We start from the raw sequence: 27,357 nt of genomic DNA on the forward strand, positions 1-27,357 counted from the left end.
GGACGGTCCCTGAAGCCTTCGGAACGCTTAAAACGACCCTCCGAGCAACCTGGAAGTCACTTCCGGTTTGCTCGGAAGCTGGTTTTAAGTGTTCCGAAGGCTTCAGGGACGGTCCCTGAAGCCTCCGGGGGGCGGGGGAGGCTCTTTTCGCCCTCCCCAGGCTCCTATAAAGCCTCTGGAGCATGGGGAAGGCGAAAAATAGCTTTTAAAAAGGTGAACTCAGTTGGCCAGCCCGCGCATGCGCGCTGGCCAGCTGACAGGGCAGCGCCTCGCGTGCCCTGACAAATGGCTCCGCGTGCCACTTGTGGCACGCGTGCCATAGGTTTGCCATCACTGCTCTAGTGCTATAGCAGATGAGAGTTGGTAAGGCAGAAAGGGCAGCAGCTTTGCCTCTAAACATTAACAACCTGCAGTTACCATTAAAAAATGAACTTTACAACTCAGGCCAGGGATGAAATGCTAATGGTTCGGACTGGTTTGCCCGAACCGGTAGTAAAAATGCTACTGGTTCGCCTGAACTGGTAGTAAAAAAAAATGAAACCGGTTAGTTTTTCCGACGATCAGCTGTGACACACGATTTATATTAGCTAGAAAGCGGATTCCCCCCTCCCCGCTCACTGCTCACTTACCTTTGCCAACTTACAATAGAAATCTTGGCATTCCCTATTGCAGTAGTTGACAGAGAGTCATTGGTTGTTACAGTGAGTAACTATCCCAGTCCAAGCTATTCTACTCTTAGTTACTCCCAATCATCATCCCCAATATGGTAAGAGACTGCCTCCAACTTCTCTCACTTGCCTGTCTCTCACCCATCTCTGCCCTTTGGGCATCTGTGGCCCTGGGACTGCTTGCCATGCCCTGGGAAGCCTCAGCCTCAGCTCAATGCTGCCTACCCTAGCAAGTGCCAGCTGGCATTCATTTTCCCAGCTACCTTCTCTTCCACTTCCTCATACTGACCTTTTGCATTTTGTGTCCAGCTGAAGCAGAAGCACCTTGCTGCCTATGCTGTCTCCTTTTCAGACCTGGTTTCAGTGGGGAAAATTTCCTACGTGCAACTTCCTGAACCTTTGGAAAAGCTGTGTTGTCTTCAGAAAAGCTGTGTTATCTTTGGAAAAATCCACTGTCTTCCCAAAGGCTTTCTGAAGACAAGGTACCTCGGTTCAAGCATTGCTGTCCCTTGGTGCACTCTTTCGCCCAGTTAAAGGTTGCAAACAGACTTTTAATGCTACATAGATGAAGACTTGCTAGAGAAATCCTTCTTCTCAAGACAGTGTGATTAAGATGTGTGTGTTAATTCTGTAGCAGTTTTAGTGAAAAGCAATAAACTGCAAAAAAAAAGGGAAAAAAGGTGTTGAATGCTGCTGGAAATAAACCTTCAAAATATTCTCTCTTTCTCTCTTAGATACTTTTAAAAGCCGGTTATATGTATTTTTGAAACTCCTATTTCTGTTGCTTTGAGATGGGGGATTGCTAGTGGGAGGTGCCATGGTGAAATGAACATGTTTTCATTCTATTTCTGTCTGCAGGGAGAAACATTTGTTTGGGTTAATGGTGCATCAGCTCACTCCCAGACTGTTGCCAAGGCCAAATATGACTTTTTATTTGGTGAATCAGAAAATGAAACTACTTCAGAATCTGGTAAGCACCAATGTTTCTACTCGGAGGCCACTTTCATCTCCTCACTCATTATACATATAGTATTATTTTAACTTAGAGCTCATGCTGATTCTGAATTTATGAGGTAAACATTTCCCAATCTGGGTGCCTTCTAGATGTGTGGATTTCAATTTCCAGAATTCCAAGCGTTGACCATGCAGTCGGATATCCTGGTTGCTGAAATCTGTGCATCTGGACAGCAACCAGCTGGATTAAAAATTCCACAAAGATATACTACCACCTTTCATCTGTACTACAGAAGCTCCTGTAGCAGAGCCCAGAATTCTGGCTGCAAATTGTTGCAGTTGTAAATTGAGTCACCATGTGACCCGACTTGATTTTATGACTCTCTTTGGTTTACAACAGTAACTAAGCAAGCCTCTGTGGTCATTAATTGAATTGTATAGTTTCTAAACAAATTGCATGGTCTAAAGTCCAAATCCAGCTTATCCAATGGTGTTTTGTGCTGAAAAGCAGCAAAAAACATTGCAAACATCATCGTATGGCTGCGGGATGCTGCAATCAATTGTAAAAGTGAAATGGTTGCCAGGTGCCCAAAATGTGATTATGCGACTGTAAGGGTATTGTGACTATTGTAATGTTGAGAATGAATTGTAATTAACTTTTTTTGAGTGTCATAACTTTAAGCGGTTGTTAAGTAATTGGCCATAAATTGAGGATTACCTATAAAGTTGTATATTTGGATTCAGCAGGAATCCTTATTAGAGGTGTACTCCTTAACTAACATAAGCAAAGCACTGAAAGAGTTCTGACTTGTTAGGTTACAGAATTTCCTATTAAAACATCATGTCCATTTTATTCTCTAAAATACATGACTCTTGCCTGGATAGTTAGAAACTACATCACTTCATCATATGCACACATACATACAGACAAATATGGATGGAGTCAGCAACTGAAGAACAAAAACTAGTTAATGTAGCCCATGTGCTATCAATGAATGTTAACAGACATTCAATCAATTTATTTATTTGGGGGAACTGAACTGGGCTCACAGACCAAAGGCATGTAGAAATTGCTATAACTATGTCCCCCCTTAATAACTTTAATAAAGGGCCCATTTGTTAAATAAACAGAAATAAAGCACTATGAAGAAAATACAGAGAGGAAAACTGCAATAGATCTGGAAGGAAGTATAGGAGGTAAATCTACTTACCTGAAGTACGGTAGTTTTTATTTAGTTTAAAACATGAAATTGGAACCTTTGAAATTTTGGAATTAACTGAGCTGTTAATTTCCTAGTATAGTAATAGCAGTAGCCTACTCTAGTGTTTCTCACTGTGGAATTCATACAATTCCCTAGCCAGCATAGGTGGGAGTTGGTCCATAAAAGTTCCCAAGATTGAGGAATATAGGTCTATTGTATCAATATTTATTCCGACACTGAACTTCACAGTGGATTTTCAGGAATTCTGGATTGCAAGGCATAGTTTTGTTTTTTATTTATCTCATAATACTGATCTTAAAAGAGAATTAGGAAAAGCTGGAATGAACTGTCATTATTCTACCATTCTTTTTCAATTAGCTAAAGAACTTCCGGTTTGCTTCTAGCCTTAAAACTAGGTACAGTAATCCTCAATTTGCAACCGTAATTGAGCCTAGAATTATGATCATAACTTGTTATTGTTAAGTGAGTCACCACATGACCGGAACTGATTTTTTGACACTTCACAGTAATTATTAAGTACATGAAGCAGTCATTAAGTGAACAAGGCAGTTATTAAGTGAATTCAATATATCCAATACTCTAGTGTTTCTCACTGTGGAATTCATACAATTCCCTAGCCAGCATAGGTGGGAGTTGGTCCATAAAAGTTCCCTGGAAATAAACACCAGGAAACATGGAAAATCATGGCCACAGGACACTGCAAACAGCTCTAAAAGTGAGCTGGTTACCAAGGACATATACGACATGTCCATGGGAGGGAGGTGCAGCCATTGCAACTTTGAAATCAGGTCATCACACACACACACACACACACACACACACACAGAGACACACACACAGACCCCTTTTGGGGAATGTCTGTCATTACTTCAAACAGTTGCTAAGTGACTGGCTGTAAATCAAAGATTAATTGTAGATGATTGAGAGATGTTGATGATGGATGAAAAGATCTGGGGACTTCTATCTAGAGGACCATTGCAGTAACAATTGTTGTGGTCTTTTGTTCTGTCTATAGCTGCCTTTTGTAAGCTATGGAGTGATTCTCAAAATAATTGCAACTGTTAGTTTCTGTGTTTGAGCATTGGCAAAGTTTGTCAGTCTTGTGGAATGAACTTCCTAATACCACCTCCCACAGGCACACAGAGCCACTCATTCTTTAAAAAAAATTGAAGAAAGAAATTTAGCTCATGAAAACTAAAAGAGCATTTATTCTAAACGAGTGGAGAAGAAAGACGCCATTGATTCTTTGGGGAGATTGTAAAAACATTGATTTTTCAAGTGAAAAAAACCTCCGAAGTGCCTCATAAGAAATATTTGCCTACTTTCAGAGCTTGGCTGGTGCCAGGCAGAGTTTTTAATGTGATATTTGTTTATGGAACACTTTTGACTTAAATTATTCTACTAAGTCAACCTTTCTTCGGAAATCATAGCACTCTAAATGCTATGGATAGGATACAAATCAGTGTAGATGGGAAGAGAAGGACAGCTGTGATTAGACAACTTAATAGTAGGGATTTTAAAGTAACTAAGTAAAGTAGCTGGTCAGTCATTTGTCTTTTAACTGGTTGCTTAAGCAAATATTCATAGTCCCAACACCGTGGACATTTCTTGGAGACATAGAAGGAAATGCAAGAAAACTTACGTAATAAACCAACTTTGTCAGTGAAGAAAATCTTATGGATTGGCCTGCTTAAAGTTTTTTAGCAGCAGCAAGCCATCATTAACCAAAATATCACTTGTGATAAAAATTAGCTTTCATTGATCACCTGACCAGTAATTTTTCTTCAAGGATTTTTCTTCTGTCAAAATGTCATTAACTTATCAGAGCTAGTTTCATGTACCCAAACTACTGCTTCGATTTTTCCCCATTTTTTTAAATTTGGGAATTGCACAAATGAAGAAATTCATTTCAGTTCTGCTCTTGAAATTTCTGTTTTCTAAATATAATTTATTTTGAATTAGGTCTGATCTCCTCACTTTGTAAACATACTTGCTTGACATACATTATACATAATGTATCATTATGTATAATGTATGTCATACATAAAATCATACATTAAAATCATACATAAAAGATATCCCTTTTAGTGTGAGGTGGTTAAATACGCATGCCTTAGCCAGGTAGTTTTCTAATCCTTTATGCAGACTATTACATCATCAAGAAAAACTATTGAAAAGTAAATATGTATTTATTAATTTTAAAAGGCAACTCCCAAGTGATACGAGGCGGCTTACATAATTAAAAGCGAGAAAACAAATACAGTAAAAAAGAAAATTTACACACGTGACTGGAGCAAACGTGCATTCACCAAAGGTTCAACAACTGAACCATGGTTTAAAGACTTCCCCTTACATGAACCCTTGTAAAAAGGGAGCCATATGTATTTCTTGGAGGGGGGCGTTCCTATTCCAGAGGGCAGGCACTGCAACAGAGAAGGTACATTTCCAGGGCCCTTGACAGGTGACAGTGTTGAATAGAAGGGACCTGGACTGTCTGCCCACTACCTGATTATCATTGGATGTGCAGAAACCGCTGGCCTCTCAGATAACCAAGATCTATGTCATGAAGGATGTTATACGTGATGGGCAGCCCCTTGAATTGCACACGGAAGCAAACTGGCAACCTGCAGCTGTCTGCATTTCCATTATCATGGGAACCAGCAGCTAAAGACGATCTCAAGGTTTAATGAATTAAAAAGACTAATTACATTATAATTCAATTAATAGTTTTAATAGACCAACTCTTATTATTAAAGAATGATGTGTTTGTGTATGTGTGTATATATCTGGCAGAATTCATTACATAAAGACAGACAGGTAAAGGTAAAGGTTCCCCTCAAACATATGTGCTAGTCATTCCTGACTCTAGGGGGCAGTGCTCATCTCTGTTTCAAAGCCGAAGAGCCAGCACTGTCCAAAGACGTCTCCATGGTTATCTGGCCGGCATGACTAAATGCTAAAAGCACATGGAACGCTGTTACCTTCCCACCAAAGGTGGTTCCTATTTTTCTACTTGCATTTTTACATGCTTTCGAACTGCTAGGCTGGCAGATGCAGGGACAAGTAACAGGAGCTCACTCCGTTACGCGGCGCTAGGGATTCGAACCGCCAAACTGCCGACCTTTCTGATCAACAAGCTCAGCATCTTAGCCACTGAGCCACCGTGTCCCAAAGACAGATACTAGAGCCTAAAACAGGGTTTCTCAGTCATGGCAACTGTAAAATATGTGGACTTCAACTCCCAGAATGCTGGCTGGGAAATTCTAGGAGCTGAAGTCCACACATCTTAATGTTACTGATGTTGAGAAACACTGGTCTAAAGTATACAAGAAAACTTTTCAAAGTATTGGTCCTTTCTAAATGATACAGACATTACAATCATCCACCTATCAATTTATACCAATATTTTATTAAACTTGACAACTTTTAAAATGTATGGACCTGACTTAGGAACCCTGAGAGTAAAAGTCCACTCACATTAAGATTGCCAAGATCAAAAAAACATTGATTTATACTTACAGCCCCAATTTGTCCATCTGTCCCAACTCCTCTTTATCCCCCGGTTCTGAGACGCTCCCATTGTAATAAGCTTTTATTATGATTATCTTAAATATGAGTTAGAGTTTGAAATGGAGAATATTTATAAGTAGAGGACTTTCTCCTATATAATACCAGTGGCCACCTTAGTAGGATAGGCAGAAATAGTGACCTTCGAAAACTGTTAACGGTTAGCAGAAAAGTAATAGTAATTTTCCTCAGAAAATCAAAATGTTTTGGAAAGAAAATTGATCCTTTATTTTCTTTATACCAAGAGGTTCTGCTAAGACCTTTCGCTTTGTTGTTCTAATATTTGTGGTAGGCTTTTAGTGCAATTCAATTGTTCAGATTATTAGTGACACTGATTATTTGATTAAAGCTGGAAACCTTGTTTATTAAAATTTAACAGTGAACACATTTGTTTGGATTGTGCCCAAAAAGTATAAAGTAAGCTGCATTAAAGTGGAGTAAGATTTTAAGCTACCCCCCCCCCCCCCGGTCCCCTTAGTTATTAATATATAAAAGTTATTTCTTTAATGCTTGAAGAATTAAATAAAATTCCACCTGAAGTCATATGAGTCACTTAAAACTTATTTTTCCTGGTGCTTTGGAATCTGTCTTTGTTGGTGGTGACTACAGTACATAGGCAAGTCCCTATAGGTATTTTGGTAAGATTTTTGGAAACAGACTAATGTTTGGTTTAGAGTGACCAGCTGGACTTGTTCCTATAGCAGAACTACCGTATTTTTCGGAGTATGAGATGCACTTTCCCCCCAAAAAGAGGCTGAAAATTTGGGTGCATCTTATACTCCGAATGTAGCCCTGTCCACCTGCTGCCCTGCCCCTTCGGCCTCCGCACATCCTCTTACTGGCTGCAGAGATTGCCACAGACAATGGCTTGCATTTTTGGGCTCTGCCCCTCACATTTTCAGCCTCCAAATGCTCCGTTTGAGACCTGTTCAAGTCTGCAGGGATTGCAAGAGCACATTGCCGCCAATCGCTGCCTCCCTGCATTGCTTTTTTGACCTCTGCGCATTGTATTTTAGGCCTCCGCATTCCCCATTTTTAGCCTCTGTGCATTGCGTTTTGGGATGGCGATTGGCATCCATGTGCTTTGGCGATCCCTGCAGCCTTGAATGGAGCGTTTGGAGACTGAAAATGTGAGGGGCAGAGCCCAAAATGGCAACCCAGAACAGCTGCTTCTGCGCTTCGCCTGCTTTATTCCCCGGAGCTCCCTGCAACAATCAGCTGTGCTTCTGAAGCTGCTTATCAGCCCCAATGAGCGCTCAACGCATGTACTCACAGCTAGTGAACTAATGTGCTGAAGCTGACCAGGCTAAGGACGCTAGCCAGATGAATACCTGGTAGGCAGAGGCAGATTTCCCCCCCTATTTTCCTCCCCCAAAACTAAGGTGTATCGTATACTGCGGAGCGTCCTATACTCCGAAAAAGACAGTATATAATTCACAGAGATAATAACTGACGAACACTTTGGGGAATGTATCTCTGCAGATTTCTTTCCAAAGCATATTCTTCCGCTGGCAGTAGGAATCATACTTAATTGAGGAAACATCTACAGTAAAATAGATAAGAGTTAATTGCATTTCCTTTCCCACCTCCTTTATGAGGTAAACAACCAGATTGACAAGAGAACTGTGAACCAAATGTGTAGCATAGTGCCAAAGGCTTGGTTTACTGTACATGCTGAGCCATCATCCAGGTGTTTGGAATTACAGTGGTAGATTCATACAATATGAGGAGCTATTGGCAGACTAACTTCCTTTTGTCTTAGTGTAATGTGTAATTTCACCCAGAGAACCCAAACCTATAGATTACCTGCATTTCATTAGGCTCTATTCTTCTACCATCCTTGACAGGGTAGAGGGATACAAAATGGAAAGGAAGGAAAACACATTATAAGTTTAACGATGTACAGGGAGCCCTCAATTTATATTCGTTTAGTGGCCATTCAAAGTTACAACGGCACTGAAAAAAGTGACTTCTGACTGGTTCTCACACTTACGGCTGTTGCAAGATCCCCAGAGTCATAGGATCAAAATGCAGGCGCTTGTCAGCAGACATGTATTTATGACGGTTGCTGTGTCCCCGGGATCACTTGATCACCCTTTGCCACTTTCTGATAAGCAAAATCAATGCAGGAAGCCAGATTAGCTCAATGACTGCAGCGATTCCCTTAACAGTTGTGGCAAAAAGATCGTAAAATGGGGCACAACTCGCTTAACTGTGTTGCTTAGCAAAAGAAATGTATCCGGTTTGGGGATAGCAGGGGGAAAAGGATGGGGCGGGCATAGAAACAGAAAGCAAAGAGTAGTGGGAAGCTTGGTTGGGTGGAAGTAGGGCAACTCCCTTAGATGCTTGGTGACCATCAGAAATTCACCTTGGTTTTTCCAGAATATGCCGGTGTTCACAACCTGGAATATCCTAGATGGGAGTAAATCTGGGGATGCGGTGGCTTAGTGGCTAAGAGTTGCCATGACTGAGAAACCCTGTTTTAGGCTCAGTCTTTGGGACACGGTGGCTCAGTGGCTAAGACAGTGAGCTTGTCGATCAGAAGGTTGACAGTTCAGCGGCTCGAATCCCTAGTGCCGCGTAATGGAATGAGCTCCTTTTACTTGTCCCAGCTTCTGCCAACCTAGCACTGTAAAAATACAAGTAGAAAAATAGGCACCACCTTGGTGGGAAGATAGCAGTGCTCCATGTGCCTTCTGTGTTTAGTTATGCCAGCCACATGACCACAGAGACGTCTTTGGACAGCGCTGGCTCTTCGGCTTTGAAACGGAGATGAGCACCGCCCTCTAGAATTGGGAACGACTAGCACATATGTGCAAGGAGAACCTTTACCTTTTGCTATGGGAGTAAAACCAGCCCCCTTCCCCACCTCATTCTTCCTTTTTTTCACCTTACCTTTCCTTTTATCCTAGAAGTTTGTCAAACTAGTGTGATCAGCTTCAAATGCCACCATTATACCACAGCCTTGTGTCCACGTACCCCCTTCCACTTCTTTCCATCTCTGGTTTAAAAAGAATAAAAAGAAACCACCTGTTTCTCAATGTTTATCAAACACGCACATTTCATTTGGCCTTCAGTTTCCTTCTCCTCTATGTTTTTGTGACGGCTGGAACTGACAAGGCAGAAAAGGAGAACCCTGAGACCACACCAGACTGTTATATAAACACAGTGCGGGACCATCAACAGTCTAGCCTGCCAAAAGAGCTTCAGGAAGTTTGTTACAAGAAAGAGAAGTTTGCGGGGGTGGGGGGGGAGAGAGAGAGAGAGAGAGAGAGAGAGAGAGAGAGAGGAAGAGAGAGAGAGAGAGAGGAAGAGAGAGAGAGAGGGGGGGGGGGAGAGAGAGGATTTAGACCTCGGGCTCCCACACATGTGTACGAGTACGTTCTGTAGAAGCCGATTGTAGTTGTTGTGGCTATTTAGTTTCTGCAATCAAAGTATTTTATCTACTAGAGCTGAGTCCTTGACTTTCCTATGAGAACGGCTGAGTGCAGCTTGAACTCTTAGAGAATTAGAATTATTGCACTGCCCACATCCAATCCTTGATGGTTGTAACTATATTATTACGCCTGCTTTGTTTTAAAGAAACATTTTTTCTTAGGCCTTTTGCGCAAGCTGTCCTATGAGAACCCAGGTACAATTGGAAGCAGCCAAAGCTAAAACAATTTGTATGTCCTGTCTGCTACAAATAATACTAATATGCTTAAATTTATCTGCAGCCACTCCTTCTTCAGTTGCATCCTGCAATCCATCTGCCTTTGCTTGTCTTAATTTATGTGTTCTACAGACTTTCTCATGTGTAGCATACAAACCATGCTGCTCATTTTCTGAGAAGCATTAGTGGCAATATTTTTATTGGCTCTGTAGGCTCTCTGATAGCGCTGTATACATTGTATGCTAAGGGGACTGTAATTTCTTAGGATAATATAAACACGGGCAGTCCTCGACTTACGACCACAGTTGAACCCAAAATGTCTGTTGTTAAGCGAGACACTTGTTAAGTGAGTTTTGACCCATTTTATGACTTTTCTTGCCATAGCTATTAAGTGAATCACTGCAGTTGATAAGTTAGTAACCTGGTTGTTAAGTAAATCTGGCTTCCCCATGGACTTTGCTTGTCAGAAGGTCGCAAAAGGGGATCGATCGCATGACCCTGGGACACAGCAACGGTCATAAATATGAACAAGTTGCCAAGCATCTGAATTTTGATCACATCACAGGGATTCTGCAAAGGTCGTAACTGTGAAAAATGGTCATAAGTCACATTTTTCAGTGCTGTCGTAACTTTGAGCGGTCACTAAAGGAACTGTTGTAGGTCGAGGACTACCTGTATCAGCAGTATTGTACATTCATTACCAAGCTGGCCATGGAGAGGAAAATCGGTAATGCACTGGACTAAAGCCCAACTACTGAAGTTCTGATATTATTGAAAAAAACCATGAGATCTAGAAATCTTCCCTTTTCTTTTTATCCAACGCCTGAATGATCTCCCCAGAACAATCTTGTGCTTTGCATGCAGTTTCTCAAAGCCCAAATACACATAAACTCATACATTTCTATCGTTCACCTTGAATTTGGTGTGCACAACTAGGCTCCCAATCACAAAAAACCCACAATTATTTAGCACAAATCTTTATAAATTTCTTTCTTTCTTTCTTTCTTTCTTTCTTTCTTTCTTTCTTTCTTTCTTTCTTTCTTTCTTTCTTTCTTTCTTTCTTTCTTTCCCTCCTTCCTTCCTTCCATCTTCCTCCCTCCCTCCCTCCCTTCTTTCCTTCCTTCCTTCCTTCCTTCCCTCCCTCCCTCCCTTTCTCCCTCCCTCCCTCCCTCCCCCCCTCTCTCTTTCTTTCTTTCTTTCTTGAAACAGGGGAGAGCTGTGAGGTGACAAACTGTCCCCTAATCATTTGTACGCTCCTCAAAGAAAAGGCTCAGTTCTGATAAAGTACCTACGCTGTCACAGAGCCTCTGCTGCTGAGTAAGACCAAATTTCCAATGTCATTCCATTTTTCTCCTTCTGCCGCTCTTGCTGCTTGGTGCCGCCGCTGCTGCAGATATGGAATACAGTTCCCTCTCTTTTCACTGAAAGTCATCTCTGCCAGATTAAAAGGAAGAAGAAGAAAAAGAAGAAGAAGAAAGAAAGAAGCTTACGGTAGCTCTGCTGCCTTAAGGTAGCCTAGGTGGGCTCGTTTTCAGCTGTAGCAGGAATGCGACTGCGGTCCTTTCTCTCTATCTCTCCCCCCCCCCCCGCTTCATAATGCTCAGAAGGCTCCCATTTACATCACCCTGTGTGCATTGCAGAGAGCCCGTGCGGTTCTGCTGGCGCTGCCTCAGCCAGGAAATTTGAAACTGTGCTGATTCCAGTTGATTTAGAAGGGGCAGCGTTTACCATAAGCTGGAATCCTTGTTAGATACACTGATGATTTCACTGACCAATGGGTAACTGCTGGAGCTACAGTAACCTTTGTGAGTAGTCAGCCTCTGTTCAGCCAAATTATATCTTGTTTCTTGTTCTTGTTGAGCGGGGTAGGACTTTCTACGGCCCATGTGCACCCTCAACAACACGGATGTCAGACCATTTTGTTCCATCTCTTTAGCTTTATCAGATGTTTTGCTTCCTCGGGTTGATGACTCTGTCAGTTAAGTGGCCTGCGGCAATTTCTGAACATTTCAATTAGGGGAGGAATTGTTGCAGGCACCACGGATCATGTATACATCTGTATGTATGTATATATATATATACACCTTCCAGTGCTCTGTCAAGTTACGAATTCTTAAGGAGATCTATCGATCATTAGGAAGGCTGGGGCTACTTCCAAGTTGTGTTTGCTTTATGGCTGCAGACCTCTGGGCTATCAATAAGATCAAATGTAGAGGTGGGGGGGGGAGGATGTGTGCAAAGGGAGGGGGGAGACAAGGGGGTGGAATCATAACAAAATGGTTACCTGGAGTGGGTTGTGAAGTGGGTTGTCAGTTTTACTATCTGGCTGCCTCTCTGCTTCTCTGCGGTGAATTAGCATCTGAATCCTTTTCTTGGGAGATGCCTATGTTGCGTGGGTTGGGGGGGGTGAGAAAGGAAGGATTGACGTGATGCGCTTGCTGCTTTAACCAGACATGATGCTCTGTGGCTTGATGGAGAGAGGGAGGGGCATCCCTTAAAGAGCTGGTGGCTTTTTCGAAACTTTGCTGCCCGAGTCCCACATTAGGACTCTTCTCTGGTGATTGCAGAGAGCCTTTCAGGCAGTTGTTATTATTATTATTATCATCATCATCATCACCATCGGTGGGTGGTGAAAAGACTAGTGGTGGTGTGAGGCTGGCACCCTCAGGCCACAGAATAGTACTGTTGTGGATTTCGTTTTTTGTGAGTGCACAATCAAGTGGGATGACCTCATGCATTTGTTTCCAGCTGATAAATAGCCCTTGAATTCTTCTTTAGAGAAGCAAAGTCTTTGCCACAGTGCCTGGCATGAAATAATAATACTGCTTAATGCCTACATAGTGCTTCTGAGTGTAAAGCTTTGCGCTTGCATTAATTTAGTTGTTAGACCTTCTGCCTTAATGTTTCTCAAGGAGCTCCAATGGTGTTTCCTCTAGGTTTAGATCTTCCCGTTTCATTCTGACCACAACCTTGGAGGTAGATTGGGCTGAGAGGAAGCAATTAGCCCAAAGAAGTTGGTGAGTTTGAACCTGTCCCCCCAAATCCTTATTCCCCTGACCGCTGCTGCCCCACACTGTTTTTAGTAATGAAGGGATGCAGCGGGATGAAGATCTACTAGGATTCCGGTACCCTGTTTCCCTGAAAATAAGACTTCTCCGGATAATAAGCCCAATCAGGCTTTTGAGCGCATGTGCTAAAATACGCCCTCCCGCCAAAAATAAGCCCTCCCTGAAAATATTGCAACACAGCAGCAGCCATGAGGTGACCTCACTCGCCACCTCCTGCACCTCAAAAATAATAAGATCTCCCTGAAAATAAGGCCAAGCGCTTATTTTAGGGGTCAAAAGAAAATAAGACCCTGTCTTATTTTGAGGGAAACACAGTCATCCCCAACTTACAACCACACCCTTAGTGACCATTGACACAATGGCCCTGAAAAAAGTAACATGACCATTTTTCATACTTGTGAATATTACTACATCCCCATGGTCATGTGACCCAAATTCAGATTCTTGGCAACTGACGAAGGTTGCAACGTCCCAGGGTCATTTGATCACTCTTGGCAACCTTCTGACAAGCAATGTGAATGGTGACTCACTCAACAACTGCGTTACTAACTTAACAACTGCAGTTATTAGCTGTCTTGCTTAGCAACAGATATTTTGTGCTCAGTTGTGCTCATAAGTCAAGGACTACCTGTATTGGCTTGTCTGTAAGGACTGTGTGAAAGATGCTTCACTTAACTTTGGGTTTTTCAATTTATAACTGACACGCCATTATAATATATAGAAAAACACTTCTTGATATCTAATAGCTATTGTGCATACTAAGCTATGTGTATAGAAACCAAAACTTCTTTCAAGCTTAAGGGTTTATTAGCCAGAGATCCTATGCTGGTTCCTTCTGTTTCACAAAGCCTTGCTTAGGGCACAGTAAGTTGCTTTTCTGCATAACAGTTGCAGGACCAACTTGAACTTAAGATCCTGCTTTTAAGGCAACCTTGTTTATTACTTCAGTCGTTAAGCACACAATTAACATTCCACACACCCCTCCGTCTCACTGTCATTCCACATTTTTCAATTGCTTCTACATTCCTGATTGCGTCCAACTAGCTAAAATTTGCAAGTTATGACAAACTCCAAGCCTGCACAATTATACATTTCAGCGTCTTAATTTCTAGCAGCTTCACCAGTGTAGAGGTTTATGCAAAACAAAGAACAAAACAAAGCCAAACAAAAAGAAGAAGAAGTTCATAACACCTTTGTCTCGCCAAGGCACCATTTCACCGCAGAAATGAATGACATATATTCAAAGTAGAAATAATAAAATGACCTCCTGTAACGAGAAGCTGACACTCGGCATATGTGGAAAAGATGCTACAACGGGTAGCACTAGGCCAGTCTGACCCTGAAGCTCCCATACAGATAATCCTCAATTTGCAACCACAATTTGAGGCTTGAATTTCTGTCATAAGTCAGTTTGTAAGTTGAATCGGTTGTAAGCTGATTTTGCAACAATTTTTACAGTGATCATTAGGTGAATCACACAATCGTTAAGCAAATCGTGTGATTTGGTGAATGAATTGAGCTTCCCCAATGAGTGTTTTTTTTTTGCTGGAAATTGGCAAGAAAGGTTGCAAATTGGATCATACAGTTGCAGGACATAAAAAAACAGCTGTAAATGCGAGTTGGTTGTTAAGCGCCCAAATTGCAATCCCATGACTATGAGGGTGGTACAATGGTTGTAAGAGCAAGTAAGTCACATTTTTGAGGCCATCATAACTCTGAATTATTATTATTAAAATGGTTATAAGTCAAGGGTCACCTGTACTGATTTCTAATCTCATTGCCATCCCTTACCCACCCCATTCCATCCCTGTCTGGATGCCTTGCTCTTCTTCCCTTTAGGAAGGACACAGTGGTGGGTTCCAGATCCCATTGCAACTGGTATGGTGCAAAGGGGCCGGGCGTCCACCACATGCATGCACACAGCAGGCGCACAGTGCATGCATGCGTACTTACTGCCTGCGATGCTCCAGCTGTTCGGCGGAGCGTCGCACAGGCGCCATACGCTCCATGCACGTGCTTATAAGCCCCGATTGGCTCAAATTCAGGTAAGGTGGGAGGGTGGGTGGGTAAGCCCTCTGGAGCATCGTACCAGAACCATTTATCTCCCCCACAAGAGTCCCAGCATAGATGGGTGTTATAGACCAGCGGTCATTAAGTGGTGGTCTGTGAGAAAATTGTGGTGGTCTGCAGAAAAATTATTTGCATTTTTTATATTGTACTAAATCAGGGGTCCTCAAACTACAGCCCCTGGGCCGGATACATGCAATGAAAATTTGTGTTGCTGCAGAGGGTCTCCCTCTTTGGAGTCTTTTTGTGCGGGTCGGAGATGGGGGAGAAATTCCGACTTGGGTTCTGCTTTAGCCTCCTGGTGCAGGGCTTTGTGTGAAGGCTGGAGGGAAGTGCCACTGATGGCGAAGAACTGGAGGGCCTTGTTCCAGTGGGACTGCATCATGGCCTAGAACTGGCTGAACATCTCAGCCTGCTGAACCTCCAGGCGCTGGCACCTGGCCTTGCATTCCTGCAGGTCTTCCCTCAGCTTGGAAAGCCTATGCTTGTAGTCCTCAGTGAGGTGCTTCTGCTGAGCTTCCTTCTTGGTCAGATCCAATTTGAACTGAGCCAGCTGTTTTGCCAACTCTTTGTCATGGTAGCTACTTAGCTCCAACAACTGCTTCCTATTGGGGCCCTAAGGAACCCGGGCGGGGAGGGAGGAGTGGCTGGGAGGGGCGAGTAGAGGCTGACAAGGCGCCCCTTGACGTGAGTGACATTGAGTTGGCCATGCCTACTCAGCTACATGACCACCTAGCCACGCCCACCCAGCCTGTCACTAGACAGATCATATTAGTGATCTGCCGGATTTAAAATTATGAATTTAGTGGTCCCTGAGATCCGAAAGATTGGTGACCCCTGTTATAGATGACTTCCTCCCATCCCAAATACTGCAGGAGGACAGGCCTGTTTAACCATAAAAAAGATAAGTTTCCTACTCTGGATTTAGTGGGAGCCCTTTTGCTGGCCTTTAACCATGACTTCCTATGGGATTTCCTCAAGGAAAAGATGGGATGGGAGGCCTGATTTTGAAGTGACCAGGTAGCGATGCTTGTCTGCATTTTGAAACCACACTTCCTTGCTCTTTGGCATTCAGCCATTCTCTGTATTTTGCTGCTCCCTGCAGCTTGATTGTAGTTTTGGCTTAAGCCAGGGGTGTCCAAACTTGGGAACTTTAAGACTTGTGGACTTCAACTCCCAGAACTCCCCAGCCAGCCATGCTGGCTGGGGAATTCTGGGAGTTGAAGTCCACAAGTCTTAAAGTTCCCAAGTTTGGACACCCCTGGCTTAAGCGAAGCCACAAAAAGGTGTTTCAAAACAGCAGGCTGGAGTCTTCAGCACCTGTTTTCCCATGTGGACTATTCTTTAAAGAACCACCCTCTCCCCCAAACCTAGCAGGTGAATGCAGATGGGATGGAGTGGATTTATGAATGAAGACAAAGAAAAGTAACAAAGATGGAAAATGGACCGATCCGTTCACTTGTATGGATGACCTGCAGTGACTGGAAAGGTTTGCATGTGGGAATCTGCCGAGCACTGCTCCTCTTTTTCTGATTGCTTTAGCTTTTCACCTGCTTCAGATTCCGGTTGGATAAAATCAATTGCAAAATATGTCCTTTGATGTGAATTGGATTCTAATTGTTTTCTTCTTGAGAGGTTTTATTAAAAAAAAAAGGCAAAGACACAACGTAATTAGCAATCATAATATTCCTGTTAACAGCAGCATAATGGAAATGAGAAATAATAGATTTTGTCAGCCTTGCAAATAGTGTAAATGAATGCACCCATGAACCTTCACCTGTTATTAGAGGAGAATCGTTTTAGTTTATGGTAGCTCCAAAAAAATCAAGAGGACATTTTTTTCCAACTAATAATTCATACTCAAACACATACTGTACTTTTCCATTAGCTTCAGCTTGCTTTTTATGAAGGAAACTGCAGCTCACCAAAGAGCTTATGCTTTTAATAAAATGTTAGTTGAAAAGGAGCTACTAGATTTCTTTTCTATTTTTTAGGCTGTCCAAGGCAAATGGGGAAGATTACTGACTGAAGAATAAGAGGTTGTGGGAAACAAATCTAGACAAAAAGGAACAAAAAAATAAACTGTAAAAGTCCCTGTTCTAAAATTTGATTGTATTGTTAAGAATAATTCTCTGAATTCAACTATACTTTTGTCTTTTGGGTTTTGCAATTTTATATTTTGGTTTTTCTTCTTTATGATTTGGAAGGGAACTTAATTCTTCTCTGATGAGACCTGTCTCTACCAGTATTAGCATCTTCGCTGATGTGCATGAAGAAGCAGCCATTGATGTATTTCCCCCCCTAAACTTTGTTCTGCTTGGCAAAGGTGCTGTCTTCATTACAAGCACAATTTGGTATAGTCATTAAGGTGCGGTCCTAGAAACCAGGAGACTATGAGTTCTAGTCCTACCTTAGGCATGAAAGTTGGCCAGGTGACTTTGGGTCAGTCACTCTCTTTCAGCCTTTCCACAGGGGGAAAGAGGATTGTGTTTGCTGCCTTGAGTTACATACAAAGTAATAAAGGAGGTGTAAAAAAACTAATAAATAAATAAAATAGAAAGAAAGCACTACATCTTTTCTCTCAGTATTCAAGTGGCTCCCAATAAAAGAATGATAATCTCTGACACTTAAAGAAGAATTGAAATATAAGTTATTTCTAATATAATAGCTGATGGAGCTCTAGGAATGGTAAGATATGTGTAGACCTGTGTTGGCGAATCTTTTCAGCACTGAGTGCCGAAACAGGAGTGAGTGTATGTGGGGGAATGCCAGAAACTGAAAGAGTAGCTTCTAGGTGCACATGTGCGGGAGCGCTGGAAACTGGAAGAGAAGTTCCCTGGTGCGCATGCGTGCACCGGTAAGCTGAGCTTCCAGTTTCTGGCATGCGCAAGCACGTCAAACAACTGGTCTTCTGGTTTTGCACCTGCATGCACATGCAAAAACCAGTTGCCCGGCGTGCAAGTGTGCCCTGGAAACTGGAAGGTCAGCTTCCCAGTGCGCGCATGCATACCAGGGATCTGCTCTTCCAGTTTCTGGCACTCCCGCACGTACAAAGACCATCTGGCCAGCGCACATATGCACCCTGAAACCCGGAAGAGGAATGGGTGACAGCTGGGGTGCCCAGAGAGATAACTCTGCATTTCACATCCAGCACACGTACCATACGTTCACCATCACGGGTCTAGGCTATACATGGTGAAGGAATAAGTATTGATTCTTAATAATATTATGAGAAACATTTGGATGTAGTAGTTAAGGTACCATGCTAAAGATCCAGACACTATGAGTCTTGCCTTAGGCACAAAACAAGCTGGGTGACCTCATTCTCTTAGCCCTAGATAGGAAGCATTGGCAAACCACTTCCCCAAAAAAACTTTTCCAAGAAACTGCAGGATAATTTTCACCAGTCCCAAAAACAAAGTAGAACAAAGCTACCTACAGTCTAAGTCACACTTAGGGACAATTTTGTCCTGAAATGTTTTCTTCATAAAATCTCAAGCATATATAGAAGCACATAAAATCATACGTTGTAAATGAGCATTTGCAGTTTAAATACAATGATTGTGTACTGATAGAAACGAATGGATAGTACGGTTGGCTTTGATCGATATAGCTTTGTGGTTACATGGATGTGATTAAATAACTTTCATAAATTAGGTAATGTGTTGGCAACCTGAGGGCTGCGTGCAGTTTCCAGCACTCCATTTGCTACCCCAAGAATCCCAAAATAGGCACTTCAAAAATGCAGTGGTGAGTGTGTAATATTTTCAGTAATATTCAGTGATCAAAACTCTAAAACAGTGGTAGTCAACCAGGTCCCTACCGCCCATTAGTGGGCGTTCCAGCTTTCATGGTGGGCAGTAGGGGATTGCTGTAACTCTGCTTTATAAATTTTATGAAGTAAAGTTACTTCCCTACTTTATAAATCACCATTACTGTGGAACCGGTGGGCGGTTAGAAAATTTTACTACTAACAGAGATACAAAAGTGGGCGGTAGGTATAAAAAGGTTGACTACACCTGCTCTAAAATAAGGATAGGCCTGAAGATGAAGACCTTGGTGATGGAGAAAAGCAACCTAACCCACTCTTAACTTCCCTCAAATGCCCAGAATCGTAAAATAACTCTTTTCTTTAGAAATAACATTTCCATGTTTTTGGAAGACTTACACTGAACTACTGACTTGTTGAAGTATTAAGCTTCAGTCTCCGACTTGGAAAAGATTTCCTGCCTCTGCCTTAGGATAAAGGCATTCAATAATTATAGTGTGATGACACTCAGCATGTTCCATTGGCTTCTTCATACATGCAGCTTATAAATTGCTTTCCAGTTATGAAATTACCCATTTCTGCTGTGAAATTCTCTTTCATAGTACTGACTGTGTGAGCTTTATAGGGCAAAGGATCTTTTTTTCTTGCCATCAAGTGGGTGATTTATGAAATTAGTTAATGAATTAGATTTTCTTTTAAAAGAGTTCGTCATTTTGGTCTACTGAGAATCTTCTGTTAAGAGTCCCAAAGCTCCCTATGAGCAGGATTTAACATTAAATGAATATATTTCAATATGTGCTTTAGCTACCTTGACTTGGAAAGTTTGCTATCCAAAATATGCCGTGCCTTAAAGGCAAGCCTGGAAAGAAAGATTAAATTAAAAATGACATAATGCCAAAGAGGCCAAAACACATCACTGTTTCCATTTACTGTAGGAAAGCACAATATTGCTAATGGAATTAAGTGGTTGCCTTTTTCTTTTGCTCTCTATTTATTTTTGCAGGTAGCCATGGAGGTAGCACTCTTCTCCCACAAAACATCAATGAATTCCCGGAATACGGGTCTGTAGAAGCCCAGACGCTGGAGAAATCATCTGAGATTCATGGGCAAGACATAAGTGCTTTGGATGGACATCTGAGTGATCAGATGCTCTGCGAACCTTATGAAAATGGCAGTTCTGGTGATGGAATGGAAACAGCTTCTGAAACGTTGCAAAGCCTGTCCAAAGAGGAAGAACACGCCCAGCTTCTTGACAGACAGAGTGAGGTTTCTCAAGAATTAGAATCAGAAAAGGCCAAGAATGAAGACAGTAAAGTTCCTGGTTCAGAGATGCAAATGGAAAGCGAGAGAAGGTCTGGGACAGCAGTTGAAGAGGCAGCCAGGGAAAAGATTCTTGCAGGCCAGGAAAAGCCTTCAGAAATGCCTCTTCCATCTGAGATAATGGCAGACAGGAAATTGTACTGGATCACGGAGGAAGACTCTATGATCTTAACCATGGAAGTTCAGCCTGCGACCTTGCCAACTTCTGGTGGTGGAACTGAGGAAGCCCAGAAAATATGTGAACGGAGTAGTTACACGCCTTTGGCTGGTCCGAAGGATGAAAACCTGGGCATTGATGGTGGTGTCGGAGATGCCTGGGCAGAATTTGAGAGGGAGTTTGCCATGGGTGATGCAGAAAAAGCAGAACCGCTCCCCGAGAGGAGGATATCAAAAGAGACAGCAACGAACAAACATGTGGAATTTCAAGGGGTGGAAATTCTTTGGATACAAAAAGCCGAGGAACAGAGAGAAAAGGGGCACTCTGAAATAGAGAGTGGAGAAAGGAGAACTTTCTCCAGCTTGTCAAACCATCACACATCATTCATTCCTCCAACAGGATTAATTGGATTGCCTGATCGCCCTTGGAATGTATCCTGGAAAAACCTCAAATCACTGACAACCTCGACAAAAGGTGAAGAAGGTGAAGCCACTGGAACTAAAGAAAAGGATTGGGCTCAGGAAGGACAGCCTGGGCCAGACAAGGACAGGTAACAACATTTACCAATGTACCAATGTTTAATGCAAGAGGAAGCAGAGAACATATTGATAACATTCATTTCTTTAATCATTTAGGAATTTGCTGATATGTGATCCCATCATTGTTTTGGGGTGGGGAGGATATGATATTTCAAATTTTGTAGTGCTGCTTCACACAAAGTACGCAAAGTGGAGCAAAGTACTATTTATAGCAATTGTACATAAACAACAGTAATCAGAAAATCACATCATACAAAGCTTTTTCACAACTGTAGACAGATCAGAAACCTAGTTTACCCTGGTTGGAAACCGGAGATATAGTTGTGTAAAACAAATGCAATGGCTGAGCCTCTGGCCGTGGAGGGCATTGCACAATTTCTCTGGGGTCCTTGAAAGTAACTTTCAAGTGAAGAACCTTCCATAAAGTCACATGCTGTAGGAGAATTTACTATTGAACCTTAGTTGACTAGATTCTTAAGCAATAAATCTTCCTAACTGCAACTGAACCTATGGTGCAGATTCCTTGCGCCTGACAATAATGTAGTCAACAAACGGTCAGTATTAAATTGGCGTCAGATAAGGGTCAGCAAAATTTTAAAAAAGGTTGGACTTAAACTGTTCGTGGGAATGTAACGGCTCTAGGCTGATGACTCGCCTAACTCCTCCTCCCGTTCTCCTTCACGTGCATGGGGATGGATGCATGGAGGAGGGGATATATTTTGCAATGTGAAGGTCCTGCAGCTGAATCAGGGTAAATGCAAGTTCTTCTGACTGAGAAAGATGGGAAATTTCCAGAAACTTCTATAAGCCTTTTTTTTAAAAGATAGAAGCAGTTAAAGTATTTTACTGGTCTATTCCCAGTAGTGTTCTTAAAAGGATTGGGGAGTTGGCAGTTGCTCATCACAGCAGCCCCTTAAACCAACCATTAGAGAATCAATATTTGTAGCTATTTTGACTAGGTGGATGAATATGTAACACATCACCTTCATATTTAACCATCGCAGTAATTTTCAAATTATTTTGTGAAATGGCCTCACCGATTCTTCCAAATCTTGTTTTTTTTAAAAAAAACCATGTTTGTACCATGTGCTGATGTATTAAGCGTTAAGATGCTTTGTGCATTTAAAAACAAGTACCGCTTCTCCTCAATTTACAACAGTTCATTTTGTGACCGTTCTGAAAAAAGGGACTTATGACCATTTTTCACTTATGACCATTGTAGCATCTCTCGGTCACATGATCAAAAATCAGATGGTTGACAAGTGGTTCATATTTATGATGATTGCAGTGTTGCAGTGTCCTGGGATCATGTGATCAATTTTTGCGACCTTCTGACAATCTGGGGAATCCAGATTGACTTAATAACCATGTTACTAACTTTACAAATGCAATGATTCACTTAACAACTGTGGCAAGAAAACTGTAACATGGGACAAGCACACTTAAATGTTTCACTTAGCAACATAAATTTTGAGTTCAATTGTGGTCGTAACTCAAGGACTATTTGTACTGTAATTTCTTTTGCATGTTCCGAACACTGGTTTGGCTTTTTTTCTTTTTAATTAATAATTTGATCAAAACATTTAAAGAATAGAGTAAATTGCTACATAAGAGAAAAAAGGAGGAGAGAAGACAGAGAAGTATAAAATATAAATAAAGGAAGGATTTGCATTTATCTTAAAGTTTAAATTAATTAAATGCATAGAACTAGGTTCATTATATCACTTTAACTAAAAAAATCTCTGTAAAACTCTAAACATTAATGTTAACATTGAGATCACCATTATTTGTTAATTTTTCCAAAAAATACTGTAAACGCATATAATCATGTAAAAAAAAAAGAGAGGAAAAGGAAAATAAATAAAATACTTTTAACAAAGAGAAAGTTGAGTAGAAACAATAGAAAACTGTTTCAAATTCTCTCCCAATGTATCCAACTAACAATTGGGTCATCATATGGAAATTGCTTTTAATTGTTTTTATGTCAATTATTTCCCCCTCAAAAACTCATACTCCATGAGTTTATCTTGTGGATTGACATCTAGAGCCATTCTTGCTTAAATGTAGACAAACTTCTGTTTTGTGCTTTTGCTTTGAAAATCCTTGGATTCTTCTATCTCAGCAACAGTAAAGCTTGAATGTACAGCAACAGATTTTGATCCCATGCCAGCCACAGGACGCTGTTTGAAATGCTAAATGCAACTACTGTTGCTCCTTTTCAATTATTTTGGCTGTTCTGGCAGTTTGGCACAGGCCAACATGTTCATTCGTGGGATTACTGTCAGCAGAATGGGAAATTGAGAAGTCAAAGAGAAAACTAGAATGATCATCCATGAATATGTGAACAAGGGAAGAGGTTTTTCTGCATGGCTTTTGAGACAACTCCGAGAATCTATGTGCAGAAGCATCTCTATATTAGAAGCATTTTAGTTTAACTTTGGCCAACTTAGAGCTCTTTCAGTATATCGGACAACCAAGTATAACCGGCAGTATTGGCTGGGGATCTTAAATAATTTTAACGGATCAGGCAAAATCCCAGTTGAGACAAGTCTTGATTTGCTAGCTTGGTTTTCATTTAAAAACCACCACCTTCACTTAACGACAGCCACAAAATGTCATAAAATCAGGACTGTAACATGATAATCTGCTTAATGACATGGTTTAACGACCGTAATCCTGAGCTCAATTATACTGTAAACCATGGGTCGTCAACCTGGTCCCTACCGCCCACTAGTGGGTGTTTTGGGATTCCAGGTGAGCGGTGGGGATTTCGGAGGTTAAAACCTCATTTTGAACTAACGCGCGCGAGAATGCGTGCGTTAGGGATTTCGGAGGTTAAAACCTCCTTTTGTGCGAGTGGGCAGGCGAGCGCAAGCGCGTGCACAAGCAAACACGTGGGAAGAGGAAGGGGAGGAGTAGAAACTGTTAGCAGGGACAGGCAGAAGCGGAGCAGAGCAGTTGCAAACACGTGGGAAGGGGAAGGGGAAGAGTAGAAACTGTTAGCAGGGACAGGCAGAAGCGGAGCAGAGCAGTTGCAAACACGTGGGAAGGGGAAGGGGAGGAGTAGAAACTGTTAGCAGGGACAGGCAGAAGCGGAGCAGAGCAGTTGCAAAATAGGAGAAAGAAAAGGCAGGAGAGAATTGTTGTTGGCTAATAATAAGTGGGCTAACTAGCTCAGCCTTACTTTTGTACATAGCCCTAAGGAAGATTAAAAAAAAGGAGATAAAAAGGAAAAGCACTGTGTGGAGTGAGGATCAAAACGTGAGAGTAAAAGTAGTTGTTAAATTGTGAAACAAATTTAGAACCCATGTCTGAAAAAAAGAAATATGCTCGTGGTTATTTAGAAATAAAAAGATAAATGTATGTACATTTCTTTTTTTAAAAAAACACCCTCCTTTCTAAAAAAATATTCCGCACTTGCGCAAAAACTGGTGGGCGGTAAGGAAATTTTTCCATCAAGAAAGATCCATTAGTGGGCGGTAGGTAGAAAAAGGTTGACTACCACTGCTGTAAACCAAAGACTACGTGTAACCACTACAAATCCACAATATTCTGCATCACCTCAGCCAATTTGTGACACATTAGGAATGTTAGAAGGATATTATGGGCTTTCTCCTAAAATGATTGCTGGGTGGAAAGGCTGGTCCATTCACAAAAGGGCTGCCAAAAATTGCAAAGCACTGACTTCCCAGAATATTACTTACAACCTGTTTTTTGCTCTCTTCCACACAGGATTCCCTCTGCTCTTCATATTTTATGTTTGGTTTAAGTGCACTTCCAAACCCTGAGCTGTAGCTGCGCGTCACTTTTATTTCTTAAGAATATTTCATGTTTGGGACTTAATAAAGTTTTATAAATGAAGATGATGCTGAAGGCATCATGCCAGCCTGACAGCATGCCATTTTGTGATTTTTGAAAAAAAGAATTTTTTAAGATATCTAAAAAGATAACTGGATAGATAACTTAGTTGGTGCCAAGAGAGGCGTTTATGGTCACTTAGAATAAGACTTCGTCTCCATTTGCCTTTAATTTCAGAATTAGATAATCTATAGTCCCGATAGTTTTTTCCTCCTATAACTCCCACAATTGTTTTCTTTGTCTATGCTTATGGTAACCAGATTTGATGGAAATTGCTTTAGAGAGCTGAATAATATCAAGCTGCCCGTAGAAACACAAAAACCATTATTCCGGAACTAAGAAGATAAATCTCCATTATATCCTTAGTCCATGTGCCTATTAAGGGGTTCCCTTAATGAAGTGTTCCTACTTTTTACTCAGCTCAAACTCTCTTCTTTCCTAAGATAAACTGTTTTGCTGTTCTAACAAGGTCAGATATACTATGAATGATTTATTAGTATGTTCTTTAATCACAGTTTGCATAAATAGGTTTTAATTTACATGGTAAGTAAACATTTAATGGTATAAACAAAATGTAGAAATGAGTAATGTAATAAATTTAATTGTAAACACAACAGCAGGCGTCTTGACTGTAACGTACCTTAGTTAAATTGTTCTAATAACTAGCTTTCTGGATGCCATAGCAACTGCTTTATCAGTATTAAGTGGGCTCTGCTATGACTAAGCATGGGTTGGCTTTTCTTTACAAAATGAGGGATGTGGATTATACTGCTTACCATCATGGAATATCTCATGAGAATAATTTTTATTTGATCTAATAATTAAATGGATGAAAGGATTTTCCAAGTCACTTACCCCAATAACCATTTATAGTTGGTGTAAGGATAATAATTTGATACACATATAAAAAGAGCAGTGATTTACTTAACATAATGGTCAGCGACAGGAAATTGGGAGCCAGAGTTAGGTTAAACATGAATACAAGTTTATTTCATGCTGCCTCTAAACCAGGGGTGTCCAAACTTGGGAACTTTAAGACTTGTGGACTTCAACTCCCAGAATTCCCCAGCCAGCCATGCTGGCTGGGGAATTCTGGAAATTGAAGTCCACAAGTCTTAAAGTTCTCAAGTTTGGACACCCCTGCTCTAAACAAAAACCTGAACTATTAGCGGTCAAGGCAAATTGGCGATAGATAAGAGTCAACAGAATTCAGGGAAGAAGACTTTGTAGCCAATCAACACACTGTGTGAAATTGAAGAGAATTATATGTTATATGTGTTGTGTGTTTGTGTTTGTCTGAAAATAAAAAAAATTGTTAAAAAAAGAATTCAGGGAAGAATGAACAGATCTCAGGGGCTGTGAAGAGTTTCTAAACTGATGATGCACTTGACTTGGCTCAACCTGGTCATCTCCTACAATAACTGAACAATGGTTAGCTTTTTTGATAAGTGGTAAATCATGAACCAAAGCCTATTCAATTATGGCATAGTATGACTTCTGAACTTAATTTGAGTTCATACATATTATGTCAGGGTATTTTTTTAAATAAACCATAAGAAGTCAAGCTAAACCTGTTCGTTTTAGCTTCATGAATGAATCAGGCCAATGATTAAGCTCTGCTTAAGAGATTAGAGGAAAACCATAAGGTATCTCCAGTGGTCTTAGTTGTGATGCAATTTAATATTGGCACTTGTGATGTTTTTATTTAAAACATCTAAGATCCTCTTGAATACCATTAGTGAACTAGTTCTGAATCATATTTAAAAGGAAATCCTATTTTCTATTAAGTACTATAAATAACTGAACAGTCCAAGGCCAATTTAAGATTTAGGCCAATCACCAGAGTAGAGGAATGAAAGAATGAGGGCACATTCTTGTGTCTTTTTTCAAAGTCCCTCTTTTTGATTTTTTTAAAAGAACGATTAAGAAATTGAAAGTGTTATGTCACGTACAGGGCAGTGGTGGGTTCTGGATCCCGTTGTAACTGATATGGTGCAACGGGGCCCGGTGTCAACCTCTGTTTCGCTATTTGCTTTCGGATGCCATTGAAACGGGGAGGGGGGGCAGGTATTTGGGAGGGGAAGTTTTAGTACAGGAGAGATTGTAAAAAGGGAGTTTTGGTCTCACCATCTATTGTGCATGCTGGAGATTAGTGCTTGGTGTCGGTCAAGACCAACTGTCCTGCATACCAGCCTGATGATGCTCCTTGAAGATGGAACTCACATGATACCTAAGGGATTTACAGATTGGACAGTGGGATGAGGATTACCAGGGGGAGGGGGTTTGGTCACATATTGATATGTATGATTTCGCACGCTTTTGCCTCAGATCTTGCTTTGCTTAGCTGCTATCTTTTCATAACCAGTAAAAGTACTCTTAATTCTGCAAAATGGAGTTAAGTGGTTTCTTTCTTGGTTGCTGAGGGAGGCCGGTTGGATACCCGGCATCCACCACATGAATGCGTGCAGCGCGCGCATGCATCCTTACCTCCTGCAACGCCTCCGTGACGCTCTAG

The 27,357-nt window shown here is 41.3% G+C and overlaps 1 protein-coding gene and 1 long non-coding RNA gene across 3 annotated transcripts in view; one reads left to right on the forward strand and one right to left on the reverse strand.

The window, feature by feature from the left end:
* Positions 1-27,357, forward strand: part of LOC309387798 (PH and SEC7 domain-containing protein 3-like) — a 194,949-nt gene that overhangs the window by 8,096 nt on the left and 159,496 nt on the right. For both annotated transcript variants that reach the window (XM_081944626.1, XM_081944627.1), the window contains exons 2-3: positions 1,527-1,638; positions 19,972-20,995. In XM_081944626.1, coding sequence (XP_081800752.1) covers positions 1,527-1,638; positions 19,972-20,995 — 1,136 coding nt within the window. The remainder of the gene's footprint in view (positions 1-1,526; positions 1,639-19,971; positions 20,996-27,357) is intronic.
* LOC309387799 lies at positions 1,207-11,667 on the reverse strand. The gene is made up of 3 exons (XR_014174670.1): positions 11,357-11,667; positions 9,308-9,413; positions 1,207-1,325 (listed from the first exon to the last, which is right to left on the reverse strand). It is a non-coding gene; the product is annotated as an uncharacterized lncRNA (long non-coding RNA).

This window comes from Natrix helvetica (genome assembly GCF_964273705.1).
Source record: "Natrix helvetica genome assembly, chromosome: 2".
Classification (NCBI taxonomy): Eukaryota; Metazoa; Chordata; class Lepidosauria; order Squamata; family Natricidae; genus Natrix; species Natrix helvetica.